The sequence below is a fragment of the Agelaius phoeniceus genome, chromosome 1 (genome assembly GCF_051311805.1).
Source record: "Agelaius phoeniceus isolate bAgePho1 chromosome 1, bAgePho1.hap1, whole genome shotgun sequence".
Classification (NCBI taxonomy): Eukaryota; Metazoa; Chordata; class Aves; order Passeriformes; family Icteridae; genus Agelaius; species Agelaius phoeniceus.
The window spans coordinates 88,171,065-88,191,956 of record NC_135265.1 but is presented as its reverse complement, the minus strand read 5'-3'; the positions used below and the strand labels follow the sequence as shown (position 1 = coordinate 88,191,956).

Sequence of the window (20,892 nt, the reverse complement as noted above, 5' to 3'; positions counted from 1 at the left end):
TCACAAGATTATCTTAGTGCATAACCTGATGCTGAAGCACACAGTTCTGTTTTCTCTGCCCTGCAGGCTGGGATCAAACACATTGAGAGGCTACTGAGGACTCCTTGCTTTATGAGGGACAGTGCTGATATTTTGCCATTGGCTTCTTTCATATTGCAGATGGCATGTTTTGTATGTTCTAACAGTAGTTTGTCCTAGTGCATATTTCTAGTGTGTAATTCTCTGTCTGTCCAGTGTTTTTTTAAGACTGAAAATATCTGTAAACATGCAGAGGATGTGGGTTAGTGCATGTATGAGTGAGAGCACATTTAAACACATAAGCAGATTTCCCTGCAATTTTTAATGTAACTACACTGCATCTTAGGTACAAGTCCCTTAATTATGTGTTGCACTTAGGCTTGTATTTACACACTACTTTTCTTTACTATAGCAACTTCTAAAAAGTTACCTATAGCTCAAAACCCAGTAATTGAATGAATGATTAATTGGTAATGACATAAACTGTACCAGTAAAGAGAGTGATGCTTAAGTTACATCTGGAATTTGGATCAGCCATAAGTTTTTCTCTTTGCTTCTAAGGCAGGCTAACTGGAATGGATGGAAAGAAAAAGGTTGCTGAAAGACTTAATTAAATATATAGGAAAAAGATATTCCATCAGGTATTTCTAAGAATAGAAGTATAGTGTTAGAATTGTTTTTAGTATAATGTTGCAGGGTTCTGTGTTTGCACATCTGGTAATTCTTTATGTGTGTTTTGATGTTGCAGTATGTGTTATTATAATCTTGGTTAGATTTCTGCTGTCTAAAATACAGATCTGTTGTAGTGTAAGAAGACAGGATGAAGTCTGATATAAAACTTCAGGATTTCCTGATATTTCAAAGATTTAACATTGCAGCTTTTCACTCTTTCAAGTTATAAGGTCAATCCATTGTTTACTGTCTCCACCAACATAAGAAATGAGAATACTCCCTTCTTTATGCTTGTGTTTCATAATTTTATAATAGGAATAATCTGAACAGCCTAGGAGCTCCTAAATATAAGACTGCAATGGATCTTAAGCAGTATTGACTCAAGACAGCTGTTGCTCTCATTCATGAACTTTTCAAGCTAAAATGGCAATCCTAAAGAATTTACATCCTTACAAATGGTGTGGGGAGCAATAAATATTAATGCCAGTGCATGCTAGTAACTAAGACTGAAGGGAAGAGAGTGCATATCTCAACAGCAAAATATTAAAGGCCATGGAAATGAGAAACTATCCTCTTAAAAGCTGAAGTTTTTGCTATGAAATGAAAGGATCATAAACTTCAGTAGATAGAAATAGGCATAAAGCACCTAGAAATAGGTGCTGACTTGGATTCATTTACTCAAAGCTCCATAAAATGCTATTAAACTAAAGTATAATTTTTCACATGCGACAGGAGCAACAAGCAGTCAGAGGGCTGAGGGGATGACAAGGGGTACTCAGCAACCACAAGGCTCAGGTTGTTGCAGGGGGGAGGTAAATTGATGCTGTTTTCCTTATTGCTGTGAAGGTAAGTAGAGGGAATCACATTGTGAAACCTTTCTTATGGGTGAGCTTTCTTATGGAAAGTAGAATCTCTTGGAAATTACAGTGACTGTAGAATAGCTTCTAGAACAAAACAGATTAAATGAGCAATAGCAAATTGTTGGGAATGACTGATAAGTCACTACAGAAGTCTTAGGGGCAAAATTAAAAACAATTCTTCCAGGAAACCCAGGAAGTACAAACCTGTAAGCTGGATGGGTATTGGTACTGTACTCCTGGGCTTAGTAGGAACCAGCACCTGGTGAATATGATTTAGTTGAAAAGAATCAGTGGAGTTTTCACAGAAGAAAAGTTCTGCCTTATTCCTCATGCTTTTTGAAGTGTGGGCAAGCAAAACCCTTAAGTTCATCTGTGTCCTATAGTCTACCAAAATTTAATAAAGGCTTTTTACAGTATTGCTTTCCTGAGACTTTCAAGGATAAGGGGTATTGTCTTTATACAGGAAGAGGGTAGGTTTAAATTAGATATAAGGAAGAAATTCTTTACTATGACATTGGTGGGACACTGGGACAGGTTTCCCAGAGAAGTTGTGGGTACAGCAGGATTGTAGACAAATTCAGAAGACAGTGGTGTCTGGGAAGTAAAATGACTGATGAAATGTAGTGTAAATGAAAGTGATGCATGTGGGGGAGAACCAGTCCTAACTTCACACATAAACTGATTACTGCTGTGCTGACTCTCATCACTTGGGAGCTATATTTTCTGGTACACAGGCTAGCTCAGTGCTTGGTAATACTTAAAAAACATGTGCCAGGCATATCAAACATTAAGATTTGTTACCACAGACCTAGAAAACAGAAACACAGAATAGTAGCCCCATTGTATGAAACTATGATTTTCCTGTACCCTGGGTTACTGTGTGCCATTCTGGTTCCTGCATCTCCAAAAGCCTGGAGTGCAACAAGACTGGTTAGATAAATGAAGGCATGCATCAGTTTCTCTGTGAGGAATGGCTGAAGGACTCTTCAGCCTAGATAAAAGGATGTTACACAATTGAAGTCTGTACAATCAGAACCAGTGTAAAAAGGATGACTGAGCTGGACTCTCTATGGTCCCTTCTAGGATAAAATATTTGCGTCACCAAAAAGTGACCAGGGACTTCCAAAAAATGCATTGGTTTATGAAGCAGGCAGAAGAGCATGGGAAAGATCTTGCAAAAGAACACTGGAGTTGCAGCAACTTGTAGGGTTGAACAGGAGGACAAAGAAGATACATTAATTGAAGATTAATTATTAGAATACCTGCATGAGGTTCATAATATACCCTGAGGTGGAAGTAGAGGTTGGAAGAATGCTCAGGGGGGATTGTTAAAGAGGTTTGTCTATTTCTTTTGTTCCCTTAACATCTGCTTCTAGACTCTGCTGGAGATGAGAAGCTGGCTAGACAGATCTTTGGTATGAACAAGTTGGCCTTTTTATATGTTATGTTCTGAGATGAATTTTAAGACCAGTGCAGTGTTGCACTTAGTAAAAATTGTCTGCTCATGATAAAAATCTGGGACTGTTAGAAATGGGTGATTCAGAAATAACTGGTCCTTTCAAATGTGCTTCTCAGAAAAGTAATTGTAAGCTTACAATTACAGGTCAAAGTAGTAATTAAAAAATTAATACAAATACAAAGGCATTTCAAAGAAATAGTCAGATACTGAATTTCTGACAGGTTAATTGTTATTTTTCACAGCATGTAGACATTTCTCTGTTAGGGAAGAAAGTCTGTGTACCACTGTGTACTTCAGACTGGTTGCCACATTTTAATGGTGTTTTGATAAAGTCATTGGAGCCTTGTCCTGCCTTGGGAGGTATATGCAATATTTGCATCAGTTATACCATCTGGAGGAACCATGCTTTGATAGAAGACTGTATCACTTTATCTGATTAGTGTCATTACTAGCCTGCATATGTTGGAGCTGTTTTGTTTAGTTGTATCATTCATGAGGAGGAATTAATTTCAGCAGCAAAACTGTTGAAATCTTGTCATGGAGTCATCTCTGGAAGTAATTTGCTTATTTATATTGCTCCTGAGATGATCTTACTCTGTCAAGAAATGCTTCCTGCCGCTTCAGCTTTATTCGTAACTGGAATCTGTCTTAGTGCACTTAGTTTTACTTAGAATCACTTAGTGCACTTTCATGTTAAATTTGAAACTGAAATATGAAGAGGGTCACTTTTTGTCCCTTAAAGAAGAGAACCCTTAAACAGAGTCAAAGAGCAGCTTAAGAGGTTTTTTTCAAAAGGACTTCTTGAAGTCATTTCATTCTTCAGTGTTCACCTGGTGATCACTTGAAATTTGGGGGATCATTGGAGAAGAATACTTTGGTCTTTTCAAAGACAATAGCTGTCACTGGCAATTTGTCTTTTGCAACAGCTCTTGGTGGTGTGTGAAGAAAGAAAGTTCTTCACACACCACAGAGAGTTCTTTGGTTTTGAAGTTGTGGTGACAGTGAGCGTTAACTTCGGCTGGGGTAAGGCAGCACTGATATGTTCTTGCTCTCCAGCCATAAGTGCACTGTTCTTTCCTGGTGGGAATGCAGCTATTTAGGTCACTGCTTATGAGTTGGCTGGGGAGTGGAGACCTGAGCTATTTTGTTAAAACTAACCCGTCATGTAACCATTGTCATGAATTCACTGTAAAAATGAAAAAGCTGATTTCATTGTAGAAAGTGTCATGGCACATAATGAAGACTGTGCTGGCAGGTAGAGGAAGGTTCATCTAGGACAGAAGTGAATCTTTGGAACAGGGGAATGGAAGGGCTCCTTTCCTGGGACACCTCTGAGCTAACCTGTTCTGAAGATAAATTGTGAAACCATGCTGTGAAGTTTTGAATGCATTTCTCTTATACTTTGAACTCTCTTTTAAAATGTGATGGCCATATTCCCAAGAGAAACTGAATAGCTGAGGTCTCTTAAAGCATCATTTTGAATTAGACAGTTCTCTGTACAGAGAGGTTTGCAACAAAGATGTAGTACAATCCTTTTAGTGTCTACTGAGAGAATATAGAAAAACACCAAACATCAGTGGTATGAGGAAGAGTTGATGACAAAAGAGTGAAATTTTCTTATTCTAACAGTGTCTTTGGCTGAGGGCGTTCCCGTTACCAAGCTTGAATTTTTATTGGATTATAAACTGTTGTATGGATTGTAAAGGGTTTTGTAAGGAATTTAGAGCAACACTATTTCTTGCAAACTTTTCCAGAGATGAATACCACTTTTTAGTAGTTTTTACTCTCATGCCCATTCACAAGCCAGGGCTCATATGCCTGCTCATAGAAATTTAGTATAATAACCAGAAAATCCCTCTTCTGAGTTTATGATGTGCTTACTCTAATCTTTCTGGTAACTCAAATTCTCATTATTTCAGCCCATATGCTCTTCTTTCCTCCAGTGTTCTGGGAGCAGAGAGATCTAGAAAATCAAATTAACTCCAAGGTCAAAAAAATCCATGATCTGAGCTGAAGGGCTCTTTTCAGCTGTGGTTGCTGCAGCATTAGGTTGAAATTTTTGAAATCTCATTGTGTCAGTAACAGTGAGCGGACTTTACCTGCAGGCTCTGTGAAGTGCACCTGAATTCAGGTGGACATACATTTGATATAAACTACAGTAGTTATAAAAAGGATGCTCTAGACTTTTTATGGCCAGTCTGTAAAAGAGAAGGAAAAAAGCCAGGAAACCCTCAAAAGGTGGCCCTTTCCCTTGTGGAGTCTACAAGCAAATTCACTACCTTAGGGACAGAACTTAGTAGAAGGAACTTTTACCCAAAAATTAAAAAAGTAGGCCAGCTGTGCAGAAGCATTTCACAGAAGTTTCTTCATTTTTAATCTGAATAATATGTAGCACGACCCATGTCCTCTGATTTTTATTTATTTTAATTTTGCATGCTTTTCAAAGCTCACTAAAATCGAATATGTATGTCTGAGTATGCCTTGTGCCAAATTGGCATGAAGTGCTCATAAATTACACATTTGCAGATGACAGCTCTTGCAGGTAAAGTGGTTCATCCAGATACATTGCCAAAGTGAGACGTGAGCAGCAATTGGATTTTTTGATTTCTGAATCATTCAATTACTCTTGTATATAAAAAGAAGCCGTATGTGTGCCAGTAATGTATTAAGAGATGAAGCTTACTTACTGTCATAATTATATCAGGAAGGGTCTGCATTTTACAGATGTTAATAAATTCATGTGGCCCTGGCACACCCACATTATCTTTAAGGTCTGGTATCTCAGGTGCAGAGTAGCTGAAGCAAACTGCTGATAAGATTCTACTTAGTGTTTTCAGAATTGGTTTTTTTGCTGCCTTAATCATGAAGCAAAATCGATATGAATTTCCAGACTTTAAATACAATTTTTAGTTTTTGTGACAGTTACCAGAAAGTAACAAATATGAGTTATCAGAGAGATTAAGGTTCTCATGGTCCACACCTGCCAAAAGTAGTATCCCCTGTGCCTTTGTTACGTTTTATGACTTCAGTTGAGGCACACACAAACCAGGGGAAGGGAGAGGAAGAGAATGAGACTAGGTGCAGCCTCCTCTCTCCTCGTGCTTGATCACTGACACTTCTCAACTTCCAGCACTGTGAGGTGGCTTCTCCTCTCAGTGTGTTAGGTGTGTGTTAAAAGCACGGAGCCAGCGAGATGCTGCCCTGTTCTGCACTCTATCAGAGGTATGCACTGTTTGGCCTTAGAAACATGCTGTGTGTCAACTTGCAGAATGACATCAGACCAGGACTACCTGTTAGTCCCAGATTAGTTTTTCTGTTGTTCTACCAGTGCCAAGTCCTTGAGCTGAGACTAAGAAAGCAACTCGTTTTTTAGACATGTTTTTTCCTCCTGGGTGGCTGTCTCTCTTTTGGTTACCATAATAGCACTGTCTTCCCTTCTTCTGTAGTCTCTCTGGGAAAATCTAAAATGACTGCTTGTAGGTGGTTATTTTAATTTCAGCTGAAGTTAATACTTCACATACTGTTCTCAAGCTAGACACTTGTCTCATCTCTTGTATACTGAAATGTAGTTTTGGTGCATACGTATAGAAAATGTTAAGTCTTTGTTAATTTTACTACAGTACAGAAAATTTCTTTTTGGAAAAAATAAGGAAATACTCAAGGACTGTTAAAAAATTTTTGACAACTGTGATGTGTTTGTGCCACGGTTCCTGTTGGATAGCAAAAAGATTTGCTTGAAGATTACTGCACAGGTTCTTCTTAGAAAGATATTTATGCTCCTTTGATAGCCTCAGAAAGAGTAGACATGAGTTAGATGTCACAAAAATGCAGAAAATTAAGACTTTTGAGTAGCTAAAGTATGAAAGTATCTTGAATTTTTAATGCAAATTCACATTTAACATTGTTACTGTGGCCTTGGATCTTGGGATTTTCTTGCCTCCTTTCCAAATTTTTTTTTTTTATGTCTGAACCTTCATTTCTTATAACTCAAGTACAAGTGAGTTTGTAACACTTCAAAATGTGTAGATTTTATATATTTTGGTCTGACCTTCCATTTTAAAATTCTAAAAGTTCATCTAAATGTTCATCTTTTTTTTTACTGATGCCACCACATATTTGTAAATGTTCTCTGCCTTTCTTTTTGTACCATGTAATTATTGCCTATCAAAGATTAGACTTGTTATTTCAGGTCATTCTTTAAAGCTTGCTTTATTTCTTTATTTTTTCTTTCCCTCTTTTGGAGGGGAAAATGGCTGACAACAGTTGTTTCTGGTTAGTCTCTTAAGAGAATCTCACATTTTGAACAGTTGTGTTGATGTGTGAGGTTTATTATGCACTCATAGCTTCCAGTGAATGAATTTTAAATAAGATTATTTTGATTCTGAAGTCATGTAGAAATCAAAAAGTGAGCCCTTAGGTAGGAAACAATGGCAAAAATATGCACACTGCCTACAGAAATAAAAATGAGGATGGTGGCCAAAGAAGCAAAAACTCCAAGTCGAAACTCCTGTTTTGGACTTCTTCTTGGTAGCTCAGAAAAGATTCTACCTAGTAATTTAATATCACAAAATCACAGGTTTCTTTGCTACAAGGCTTTATGGACTCAATGGAAGAAGGAAACTGTGCTGTTACAGACTTTAGATCCAGAAAGGGCAGTTTTTCTATGCTCTTCAAAGATTGCTGTTGTATGGCTTCCTGTCCTCTTTGCCCTGCTGCCAGAGCTCCAAAACTGCCAAGACACAATCACTGTGAGTTATGGGAATTAACATTAATGGGAAATTAACATCAGGAGACTTCACATTTATCTTTGCTAAGAGGGTGCATGGGCCACCACTTGTGCAATGATGGAACTGTTAGGACTCTTCTGAGCTGTGGGACTTGGTTTCTTGGACTCAAGCTGAAATAGTGATTTCAGGAAACTTGGCTTCTCAAATATGGGTGAAAAACTGACATAATACAATAAGGAGATTTAGCAGTTTGAGATTATGGTTTTTTGTGACTGTAGATCTAAGGCATGGGTTTGTAGTTCAGTTATGGGATATTCCACGTGTGTACCTGCCCTAGTGCTGTAAAAATGTCACAGCACTTAGCTCCTGTTCACTGTCTCATAAAGCTATGATCATGCTTGAGAGAGGGGAACTTTGGATTCAGTCCTGTTTCAGCAGGATTGAATTAGGTTCCCAGATTTACCATTTGGTTTTTAATAATGTAGCCTAATAAGCAACCTAAAAGCTGGGGGGATCCAGTGAAAAAGGGCAGGTAAAGAAATGTAAGCAGATAAAGAAAATGAATGAACACCTAGAAGTGGAAAAGAGGAAAGAAAAAGTACTTTGTATGTAGAAGGGTACTGCTTCTCAGAGAAAACAGGTTATTTTTGATAGAGTGTGGTCTGATAGTTGAGCAGTTTCTTTCAAGGCATCTATCCCTGGAACCCATTTTTTTGTGTCTAAATGCTTTTAATTACATACGTGGCGAATATTTATTCTTCTCAGAGGGAACAGATGTACAAAGGGTTCAGTGTTACATTTTGAGATGTGTTATTTGTGACACTGATGGCTTTTCAGTTATTCAAAGCAACCTCTGTGTGTGTGTGTCTTTGTAGTTCTTGGAATCCTCTTGCTAATAAAAATTAACAGAGTTTCTTTGGTCGTTTTAGAGGTGTGTTTGATGCTTCCCTCAAAATGGCTGGGTTCTATGGACTCTACACTTGGCTGACTCACACTATATTTGGGATTAACATAGTCTTCATACCATCTGGTAAGGATTTGAGCAATTATATTCATAACTAATATTATGTAAGTATTTATTGCACAAAATCGGAAATATTAAGTATTGCTGACAACCTTAGGTCTGATCTTGGAGAATTTGGCTGTGCAAAGGGTGGAGAGAAGGCCCTGATTGCTGTTTTACCCTGAGCCTTGCCTTCTTCTGTTTTCACAACACATTCCCTGCCAGTGATTTTACCTCTTCTTTCTGTTTCATTTGCTAGACCCAATTCCTTCTCCCTTGTATTCAGTCCAAGTATTTTCAGGTTTAAACTTTACTCTACCTGTCTTGGCTTCTGTTTCTTTCATAGTTGACAGGTGCTGATTTCTCAAGATGCCTAAATGCAGGAAGATGTGGTATCATGGAAATGCATGATAAAGGAATGCTTCTTATTCTCAGTAGTGTTGTCTGACTGTATTACCAGCCTCTGGTTTTCTTTTATTATTTAATCCTAGTTTTGGAAATGGCTGGACAGTTTCTCAGAGAAAATCCTTTTCCCCTGTTCCTCTTTGCCCCTCTTTCTCTAAAAAGAATGATAATAATAGTAATTGCAAAATGTTTGTGTACAAGGAGGCATAAGGGAAAGCTATGAAGTAACAAACCCCAGTATAATGGGAAATGGCTGTATTGTAAAGTGCAACTGTCTTAAAGACATTGATTGTCACTATAACTACTTAGAAAGTAATCAGTCTTACTTTTTTCAACTACATGCGAAATCTTAAAGGTTTTTGCTTTCTGGTTAATGAGACTCCACTTAGTTGTGCTTTGTATTATAATACAGGAGGTGCATTAAATTGTAGTGGCAGCAGATCTGTATTGCTTTAGTTTACAACAGGTCTTTGTTATAAGCAGAAGGGTGTGCAGCTGTGTGCACACATTTGCATACAGAAATATATGTCATAAATCTCATGTTTTCCTGCTTTCTCACTATTATGGATGCCTGCAGGAGATGCAGTAAGTTAGAGTGAGACTTAGGTTCATTTGCTTTTTTACACAGCAAGAAATGTACATGATTGGTACAACTTCAAGTTTTTCTAAACTGATGCCTCTTAACTCCTTATGACTGTCAGTTGCTGAAGCTCTTCTGTATGGGGAATGTTCCTAAACCACAGCCATAAAACACAAAGAGCCTCATGTGGCACTTCTTCAATGCTTTATTTATAGCACTTGATGGAAGGGGGACTTACTGGTGTGGCCAAAGTGTCAGAATGTAACTGTAAATATATTTGTAAAATATGTTTCTGTGATCTTTTTTTCACTTCTCCTTCTGTGTGCTCTAGCATTAGCAGCAATCCTTGGAGCAGTGCCATTTCTGGGGACATACTGGGCAGCAGTCCCTGCAGTCCTAGATTTGTGGCTTGTGCAAGGACAGGGATGCAAAGCCATTCTGCTCTTGGTTTTTCACCTCTTGCCAACCTATTTTGTAGATACAGCAATTTATTCAGATATATCAGGGTAAGTACATTGAACAGTTTTTAAAATTAGCATTGTAAAAATGATTGACAGTCACTGATGGACTTTAATTAAACTCATTTTTCTGAAGCATGCAAAACAGTATCTTCAAGCTCAGGAATAACCTCATAGCAAGCAGTTTTACTGGCCTAAGTGCTTTCATTTTCCCAGGCCGCTTTTCTATGAGCTTTGACGCTTCAGAGGTCTTGAACTCAACATCAGCAAAATGAACTGTTTCAGTTGGGTTGTTAGAATTAGTTTATGTTTTCTGTTTATCTAATTACTGAGTAAAGGTGTGTAGCATTTTCTTTTTATCTCCTAATGCCAGATAATGCTGCAGAGCAGATAAAACCATGAGCTATTTTGGGACCAAAAAAAAAATAGAGTTAATGTAGAATAAAGTGGTTCACTTCTGTGTTGTTAGAAATTAGTGTTTTTGTTTGCTAAATATAATTACACTGAACAGAGGATACCTAATGATAATATGCCAAATATTAATACTAATTTTCATAGACTGTGGCTATGTAGTTATTTTGCATTAATTAAACCTAACAGGTGAAGTATAATCAAATTACATTTTTTTCCCAACAATAAATCATGGATAAGTTTAAGGTTAGTAGCTATTTAAATAGCCAATAATTCTTCTGCTTCCTAGAATACATTTTTTTTGGACTGTAGAGGATACAAATTCTGTTTACTGTCCAGAAAATATATGGGAGAGGAATAGATTTTCTGACAGTGGAGGAAAATTGTTCTTCCCAATAAATAGAACAGTGAGCATCATGATGTCTTGCAGATTAGATTAAACCTATTTGAAATAGCTATAATTAGGTTATGCAGGGTTTTCCAAATGGATTACCTTTGTACTGTAGTCCTATTTGATTATGTCATATATTGTTTAATTTAGATTAAACAAAAGACAAAAGAATGTCTAAACTGATGCAAATGCTGGGAAAAAATTGAAGTTTTTAAAGGATTAGAAATTAATAATGTCTATTGTTGGAGAAACATAAAACTTCAGGCCACGTTTGTCTCCTCAGGAGAGCAGGCTGGTCCTGCCAGTAGGTTAAGTTTGATCTGGATGAGACATGATTGAGGTGTGTCAGATTTAATAGGTCATGTTTCATGGCCTTGTTTTGCACACGGTTGTGTTGAAGGTCAAGACTTAAAATTTGGGACTTGAGTAGAAATCAGGATCATGGTAGAAACCTCAGGCGCTGCTGGACCTCTGAATTGACTAGCTGGCATTTTCTATGTATTACACTCAGAATTTAGAGGAACTTCCTGGGAACTGTGTGCCAAGTTTCAGCTGTAGTTTTTCTTCTACAATTTCATATTGCCATCATTATTTTAGGTATAAAGAATGAAGAATGATGAGCAGGTTTTGTGTAAATGCTGTTGGTAGGATTCACATTTTGCAGCTGAACACAGGTGCAAAATGTGAATCTGGGATACAGAGGATAAAAATGGCATGGTTTACTTGCTGCCATAAGAGCTCTTATCAAAAAGCTCTTCTGGCCCCAACTTTCCAGTAAATATTAATGTGCTCATTAAAATCCAGTTTTGTTTTTCATCTGAAAATGTTAAAAGTTAATGATAGCAAACACTAATTCTGAGAGGTTTTTTTATAACAAAATGAGAAGACGTGGCTATTTCTTTAAAGACTGTATGCTACCTGTTCTTTAAAAGATGCACTGCAAGTTGCTATCATCAGCTAACTTGAATGGCTTTGCTCAGGGGTCCTCATATTAACCTGTTGCTAATTGTGTTAAAATAAACTTCAACAGTTCTTGACCATAAAGCATGAACAATCTGTGTAACCAACCATCTTTCCACTCTCAAAATGGAAGTGTGTTTGCCATTAAGTCCTTCAGACATTGTTCAGCAGGTGTCTGTAAAGTAACTATTCCACTGTGGATCTTACCAGCATTCCAGGCTACAAGCAGTGTTTGATCTGTCATGGGAATACAGCCCAGAACCTTTGTGCAGTCATTCAGACAGCAGTTTATAGTGTGAATATGCGTAGCTATAGCTAGATGGGTCGTTTCCTAAGCTTAATAAAACTTCAGTATTAATTCACATTTCTTAATTAATAATGCTGTGTTTGTTGTTCTTAATTGAATTTTATTGTTCTTGTGGCAGAGGGGGTCACCCTTACCTGACAGGCCTTGCAGTAGCTGGTGGAGCATATTACCTGGGACTGGAAGGGGCCATCATAGGACCAATTCTCCTTTGTATACTTGTGGTTGCTTCCAATATATATAGTGCCATGTTGGTGAGTCCAACGAATTCTGTGCCCACTCCATCACAGGCAGCGTGGCCATTACAGATTTACCGGTGAGCTGGAAATGCCTTACTTGTTTGAATTGTTTTCACACACATCAGTGTACCTGTTCACAGGTGTAGGGAATGTGTGTCTTGGATTTATATAGTAGTGTACACTCACATCTGTGTGAGTATTGTAGTATTTGAAGAGGATTCAGCTGTCCCATGTTCTAGAAATAAAAAGTATGGCTAAGTAAAGAACTCACTGGAACATGTATATGGGAAGTGTTTGTTTAATGTCTCTTAGCCTCTTACAGAAGGCTCATTTAGAAAATTTGCTGATAATACTTTTATGTCCTCTAATTTATATGTTGCTGTTGTGCTAGGAAATGATTGAACATAATTTTTAAACTCTTATTATGAATATCTAAGAGTTCATTGTCCTTAAAAAGGGGCCTGCCCCAAATTACTTCCTTTTTATGTCCTAATGTACAATACCGCAAAATATAAACCTTCCTAGATTTTAAAAAATGTGATACCATTATATGCCACTTTTCCATTAAAAGTATTGTCCTTAGTAATGTCATTATTGAAGTTACAGAATTATGGAATATAGAAATGTATCTTTAAACTGTACAGTTAGGAATGGGATAATAATAATAATAATACAGTTAGGAATAAACTCATAATTGAATAACTACTTAGAATTGTAAATCACATTGTGGCAATATTAACAACAGTAGCTCTTTTAATGTTTCTACTGTCTTGTTAAACTATGTAGGTTAGCTCATTATACATGTATCTTGAAGAGGATTCTCTGCTTGTCAGAAATAATTCTTTGCCTTATTCACATGAATAGTGCTGTCTCCTTTCATCTGTGTAATTAAGGAGAAAAACTGCTAATTGGACCTGTCTGTAGTCTCTGGCTTGTAAAAGTTACGTTCCAGTTGCCCTGTATGAAACAGATAGAGCTTCCAAGTACACAAAAAAAAAAAATCCTCATGTGTGTTTGGTTCTCCTTTATTTTATCAGAAACAATTGTTTGGAATCACTGGGCAGATTTGTGTCTTACTTTTCACTTTTGTTTTCCTCCCTCCATCTCCCAGGTCACCTAGAGAGAGCCCCGAGGAGGTGAAAATGTCTGCAGAGTGAGGGAGGTGCTGGGCTGTACCTCTGCAACAGGAGGGAATCGCTGTCTTCTGTCTTGGGTTCACAACAGCCACGGATGGCCTTCTGTCCCTTCCCAGCTGTGCCTGGGGGCAGCTCACAGGGAAGCATAGACTGGGTTTTAGGAGAAAGCACTAGAACATCTGCTGGCCTTACATTATTGTGCACTTTGCCTCTTCCAGAGAGAATGTCTACTTCCCATGGCTTTGCATACCAACACACAGTCAGCTGCCTTGTTGAAGACTTTGAAGACCTCTGTCTTATCAAAAGAATAGTTAAGAGGACAGGTACATCCACTGGAGTCGTTATCTTATCTGCTGAAATTACTAACTTGGCTTTTATTTATTGGATTATTTGTCTTATTAAACTGTAGTAGCTTTAAAGAAAGCTGTAATTCCAAAATATTTATTTTTAGGCAATCTGGTGGCAAAAGAAGGGCAAACCACTCATTGTGAAATGAAAGTATAATATAATAGTTTGCTTCTCCTCAAGGTGTTTCTTTATAAGCTTCAACCATCATCTGTAACTCATAATAACACTTAAATATTATTCACTTACACGCACTGAAATTTAATGTTGTTAGAGACTGGTATTTTAAAAATCTTCCTGATATTTATAGAAATGCAAACTGTTAAATGTGAGTTTTCCTCTTACTGACATAGGAAGACTTGTTTAAATAGTTTAAATCTTGCCCCCATTTTCAGCAAAATCTGATAATATTTTGCTGTTTATCCACCCTCCCAGTGGAGTCATCTTGTCAACTAAATTTAATCAAAGGCCTTAAGTGTTTTCAGACAGTAGTAATGTAGAATGGTCACATCTCCTTCCAGTAACTGGAAGAAGTTTCATGGGGATTGTTTAATGTTGGTTTTCAAATGCTGTGGCTGAGTTCCATTCACTTTTTAAACAAATTTTACTACCAGAAAAAACGGGGAGAGAGCATGGATTTTGGTTTAGCTCATTTGGGGCTTTTTAACCCTGTAAGCGTCTGGCCACATATCTTGCTGAGATACAGGATATATCTTAATATATTAAGGTGCATCTTATTAATAAGCAAAGATCCTGAATATGTAATTTTGCTTAAAATGCAGCTTTGGTGACATTTAAGGCCTTTTGTATTGATTGTCAAAGCATTTTGACACAATGGATCTTTATAAGTGGATCCTTTTTGTAAATGAGAAGTAGGGTTTTGGTAAATATTTCATACTTGCACAGCTTTTCCACAAATCCAGTGAGGCCCTAGTACAAAGTAGCAGATGCACTTGCTTAACCAAAGAACCACCATTCAGTTTCCAGTAACTCAAATTGATTTCAGAATTTGATTGATAATGAGTTGTACAAAATATAGGCATGCCTTGTATTTATTTATTGTTGACAGTAATTCAATGCTTGAAACAAAGGGATCTTATCCAGGGATAAGGATATCTAAGATATGTGCACAAACAGCTTGCAGATGTTTTACTTGAGTTCTGGGAGTGCTGACAGATTTGGAAGGTTCTTTCTATGATATTGTATGTATTTTTACATTGTTTTGAAAAATACATTGCCATGGAAGGTGATTGGAAAGTACTCTGGTACTGAGAAAAGAAGAAAGTCCTGCTGTAGGTTTGCAATAGATAGGCTGCCTAACAAGACACAAATACTCTGCTCCTCAGATTTTCAAAATAAGCTGCTGCAATTTTACTGATAAAATTGTATGTTTTAAATGAGAGGGGTTAAGTATGCTGTTTGTGCACACTTGCAGGTATGTGCTTGAGGGACAGACTTGGGCTCAATTTAGTAGGGTGACTCAGGTTTATCAAAACATGGAAACATACCATTTAATATTTTAAATTCTGAAAGATCTACACATCATTAACTGAATAAGAAGAATGTGTTGCTTGAATCAAGTATCTGTTTCATCTCCTTGGTTTTGTGGCTCATGGAAAAAGCTTAAGTGAAAGACATTTTTATAATCGTTGGTGGCTAGGGTGGAGGATGTGGGGAAACCTCAGGCTTTACTAAAATACTCCTGCAACTTTCTAACCAGGTGGAATGAGACCACCATGATATTTAGGCAACTTCTTTATTGTATTACTTTTTTTTAGTTCACAGTTTTGCACTGAATTGTTGTGTTTTTGTTGTAGCTTCTTGTAGACAGTATTTAAAGCACCTCTTTGCTCACTGGTCAAAACATGTTTATTGTCCACATTTGCTATCCCATTTTCTGAGACAATCTTTCATACTCCTGTGGTACTCGACTTGGTCATTTTAAAGAGTCATTAAAATGCATTATTTTGTTTGGTTTTAAGTTTTCTTCTTCCCCTTCAACCAATTGCCTTAGATCAAAGAAGGGTCTCTGCTGTGAAGATTAAACCATGACTGAGACGCCATTAACTTCAGTAATGCAAACGAGTAAAATCACCTGGGAAGACACAGTGCTGTTTTGAAATGTTCCTTTTCCATCATGGAATCCTTTTATATAGAGAACTCACATCTGATGGAATGTTTTTTAGTTTGTCCTCCTTTGAAATGAGGCTTCATTTTGATGCTTTCTGTCCCAAATTCAGCTCAGACTTGCCATGAAGAACCATGCATAGTACATGTAGTAAATGTAGTCAGTAAATGTAGCTTCAGGAGCTCATGCTGTCTGCTGTACTTGATTGAGGAACCAACTGTATGGTTCAGTAATGGTGCAGTAACATATACTACCAAAAAGAAAAGAAAAATAAGGAACAAAACTTCCAATAACACCTTCTTGGAATAGGAAATAATCACTGATTTTCACCATGTTTAGGAAAAAAAAAAGAAAAAAAAAAAACAAAAACACAAAAACCCCCAAAACCACAAAATACCACCTTATGAAAGAGCATACTTTGATTATTTGGGTTTCATGTTTAGCAAGTGTCTAATTACCAGCAGAAATAGAAGACCTTGTCACTGGGTATTTAGCAATCTATATTATTTTCTGAGCAGACTCAGCCTTTGTAAGAATGGTTTAGTATAGATCAGTCTTCAAAATAATCAAACTGGTCATTTTGACATCTGGTCTTTGAAAAGTGCCAGTTCATGGTTATATTGCCTCATTTGCAAAAACAACCAGCAGTTCAGTGGGATAAGATTTTAGTACATGGATTGTAGCTTTCAAAAAAACTAGCTCAACTCCCTGCTCCAAGATCCCACAACAACAACAACCACCCAACCAACAAAAAAAGCCCCACCACTCTCTGCAGTGTGGTTTTCTTAGGAGAGGCCATCTTTTCTTCTTGCTTGTAGGCAAGATGTTGATGGTCTTTAGCTTTACTGTAAACAGTCATTCCAGGAGCAGGTAGTTACTGAAGTGTATTTAGTACATTTAGTGTTCAATAATTTAGAGTTCAGAAGGGAATGCTCATAGTAATGCAAGACAATGTGGTCTTAAGGTATTGTGAAATTCAACTGTAGTGGTTTTTGTCATTCTCCTTGGGGAATTGCAATCAAGTGTAGTGCCAAAGGGCTGGTGCTGTTTCTGGCACTCAAGTCTGAGTTAGCCTTTCCTTCCTGTACCTTGGCTGAGCACTGCTGTAGCAGAGCTGGCCCAGGTGACTGTGTCATGTTAGCTTCAGGTCACTGTACATACTGGCTTAATTGGATCCATCAAGGAACAGACTGCAATGGGCAAGAACCTGGCACACATTCATTTTGCCAGCCTTGCTACAATATGGTGGCTTTCAGCACAGGTGCACCATTACCAACTGGGAGCAGAGATGACTTATTTTGAAAGGCTGCTTAAAAAGGAACAGTTTAACATTATAATAATACATATGATGCACATTTTTCAGAAGTTAAGTTGATACCCACATGATATTTCCATGCAGAGTACTCTGTGTGTGTGCAGATACACTTCAACTTGTCTGATTTCAAGCTCTGTGGGGCTTCTCTTAAAGACACAGGGGAGGAGGATATACTGGATGTGTATTTTGTCAGAGATTATTGGAATAGGAAATCCATAATCTGTTTAGTTAAAATAAGATTGTTCAGGGAAAGTTGGATGCTGTCTCCAGTATTTTTCATTTGTGGGTGTAGGCATAACTTTTGAAATAGGTGTATGGCTGCAATGTTCAACATTGTTTTTCAGAAAGCCTGAATAAACAAAACTGGATGAAATTGTTCTCCAGTAAAAGCAGTGGCTGAGTTGCTATGCTGCTGATCCTTAGTACTAGGAATACTGCAGTGTAGCCTTTCCTATGGACCTGATACTGAGGATGGAAAAATACCATTTTTCTTCTGAGATTCCATAGCTTTGCATCATTGGTAGTGGGTGTTTCCACAGCTGCCTTTATTCAAACATTGTGTTTATATTTTATTGACTTTAATTTGTCACTGTGGATGGTGCCACCTTAATGGATGCTACCTCTGGAAATGGCTGTGATTTCCTTTGAGGGTACTGAAGGGTGCTGGGGTTGGAGGTAGCATTCATTAGGTTTAATAGCAGAAGTAGCATTCTTCTAGAGATGCAGTTGCTTACCTTGAAGTTTGCAATTTTGCAAGAGAAAATTGATTTGCCAGATAATCTTTACTGAGTGTCAGCTGACATCTCTTAAATCCATGGATGCATCATCTTTATAAACTCTGTATTGATTTGTATTTCAAAGGGTTTCTTCTTAGTTCCTACACTTATTTCCTACACTTTTTGCTGAAGCCACCTTCAACAATTTCATTATTATTTCTATTTGTACAAAACTAGAATCTCTCAAAACTCTTAACAAGCATTAGGGAGACTTGATCTTTGACCTGGTACTGTCTATCTGTCAGTTTTACTAAGGTACCTTAATGCTGTATGGTAAAATTTTCCGAAATTTCTTTTAAGTGATAAAATTGGAAATAAGAAAAAAACCAATGTGCGAAATTGATGTTTTGAAAGAAACAATGCCAAAAGTCATAAACATATTTAGGCATTCTGCATTGGGTTTGAAAATGTATATATTGATATGCAGTGTTATATAAATATTGAGAGTCTCTGTCCTATTCAGACTTTAACTGAAATTTTGTCCTAATTTTTTTAAGATACCTGAGAACAAAATAGTGCCTGTACATAATGAAAACAAGCAACATTTTCTACAATTCATGTTTACTTGATACAGATTGAGGAAGAGCCAAGCAAATCCTGGCAGCGTGACTACCACTGTTTTATTGTAGTTCATGTAAAGTAGGGAAAAGCTGCTAGTAATGCATTGCAGAGAGATTGCTGTTTCTGGAAGTATTTGCACACATCCTCTAAAAAACTGCCGAAATAATTAGGTAATGAAATAAATCTTCAGTTCCCCAAACTCTTAAACTCATCCACACCCCCTCTGGTATCTTGTTTGGAGTATGGTTTAGTACATGAGAGTATTGCTTCCATCCCCCTTTGGGACTTGATTCCAGAACCTGAAGGCGTGCTTTCAATGTCCATACTGAAATAGTATGTCCAATTCAGGAAAGAAGTGCTAATTGGAAATAAATGCATCCTTGATCTGCTCTGCATATGCATGGACTTGGACAAATATAATTCATGTTGCATTAAATGAAAGGTTAAATTTTTAATATAAATACTATTTGGTGACACCAAAGCCAGGTTTGAGTGAGATGCAGGGCAGATTTGCTTGCAGCAGAGTGAAATCTGCAAGCTGATAAAGCAGATTGAGTGCTCTAGCATATATATATATATATATGAAGAATTTTTAGAATGATGTTTTTAAAGCAAAAAGTTGATTTCTTCTCCCAGCCTCACTTCTTGCCCACTAGAGTGTCATAGACAGCGATCCAATGAGAACCTAAAGAAATGTTTCATGGTATTTGTGTAGATTAAATGTAAGAGACATCACAAAGCCAAAAAGTAGCCATGCTACAAAAGTTCATTAGGCTTAAGAACTGGCATCTGGGCCATAAGGTTGGAAAAACAAAATCCCAGTGTTTACTACTCTAACTGCCAGTCTCAGCCTAAACCAGAATCTTTCTCAAGTATCAATAAAAACTACTTTTGTGTTCTTCATAACCTACTGTCTGTGCAGATCAGTGTTTTCAGCTTGTCATCTGTCATCATGAGTATACTCAGCAAGCATTCAATTTGTTCAGATTGTTTCCTTTAAAAACCAATTTTCTGTGCTTTAGTGATGGTTGGATGGTTGGAAACCAACTTTTAATATCAGCGGTTAGGTTCTTACCTATATATATATTTATATATTTATGTATGCTAGCTAACATTTGATGTTTTGGTCAAAAGATGTGGGAGGGTTGGAGCTTTTTTCCCCTTGGGAAATGTCACCAAACCAAATCCAAAGAAACTTTTGATATCCTATCCTAAGACTGGCTACACCCTACTGAAACCTAGCAGCAGATGTTTTGCATTACAGAGCACAGGTTGTTCTAAAGTGTGTGTTCCTACCAGGCCCCATGGGGATTTGGAGCAATAACTTCTATTGTCTGTATGTGTGATACATCTTCAGAATGGAGCTGTGTTCAAATGTGATGTTATCAGTAATTTGGTTTGATAGAGTACCTGGTTGTGCATGTATAATACTGACAATATAACCCCTTTGTCCATCTGTGGCCCAATGAAATGTGTAAGTTAAGGTTGAGAACTACTTGTGTAGACTGCAGAGGTATTTAAACTAAATAATTTTGATTGTATGCACCAGTTCTCATCCTAATAAAAATGGGTTTTGTAGCAGGTCTAAGAAGCTTTTAACTTGATATTGTATTCACACTGCAGTCCTTTGTAAGCACAGAATGGTTAATATATTTTGAAATAAAACGCCATTAACATAAAGAGAACTGAGTTTGATTTGAATGATGGGCTCCTTGGAATCAGCCCCAAAGGCAGCAGTTAATCTGGTGAAATAACAGGTGTGCTGGAGGCAAAGCAGGATCTGCAGCCCCTGTGTGTAACTGATGTCACTGAGAGAAGCCATACTTCACTTTTCCTTACATTTTCTGCGGGAAGGGGAAGGACACAGCCTCCAGGGTAGCTGTGGCTCAGCTGGCACCTGGCAGCTTGCTGCACTGCCTGCAGTACCACAGCCACATGTCCAGACCCCACAAAAGCTCCCATTCAGCACCTGTAAGTAATTCAAGTGGCTTCCATTATGGCCTGCTCTCTGAACTGGAAATGGTTGTTTAGTGCCTAAGTGGAGTTTTAGATCATTCTAAAATCCTGCATGATCCTCCCTGCATGACTGCTCACCTTTAAAAATGAGATATGGCTGATGGTTGCAGTTTCCACCCCTCTCACAG

At 37.5% G+C, this 20,892-nt stretch overlaps 1 protein-coding gene across 2 annotated transcripts in view; it reads left to right on the top strand.

Moving 5' to 3' along the window:
• TMEM245 (transmembrane protein 245) overlaps window positions 1-20,437 on the top strand; it is a 77,910-nt gene extending 57,473 nt beyond the window's left edge. For both annotated transcript variants that reach the window (XM_077182807.1, XM_054640417.2), the window contains 4 exons: window positions 8,666-8,766; window positions 10,056-10,230; window positions 12,370-12,564; window positions 13,599-20,437. In XM_077182807.1, coding sequence (XP_077038922.1) covers window positions 8,666-8,766; window positions 10,056-10,230; window positions 12,370-12,564; window positions 13,599-13,644 — 517 coding nt within the window. In that variant the 3' untranslated portion in view covers window positions 13,645-20,437. The remainder of the gene's footprint in view (window positions 1-8,665; window positions 8,767-10,055; window positions 10,231-12,369; window positions 12,565-13,598) is intronic.
• Window positions 20,438-20,892: the final 455 nt, after the last annotated feature.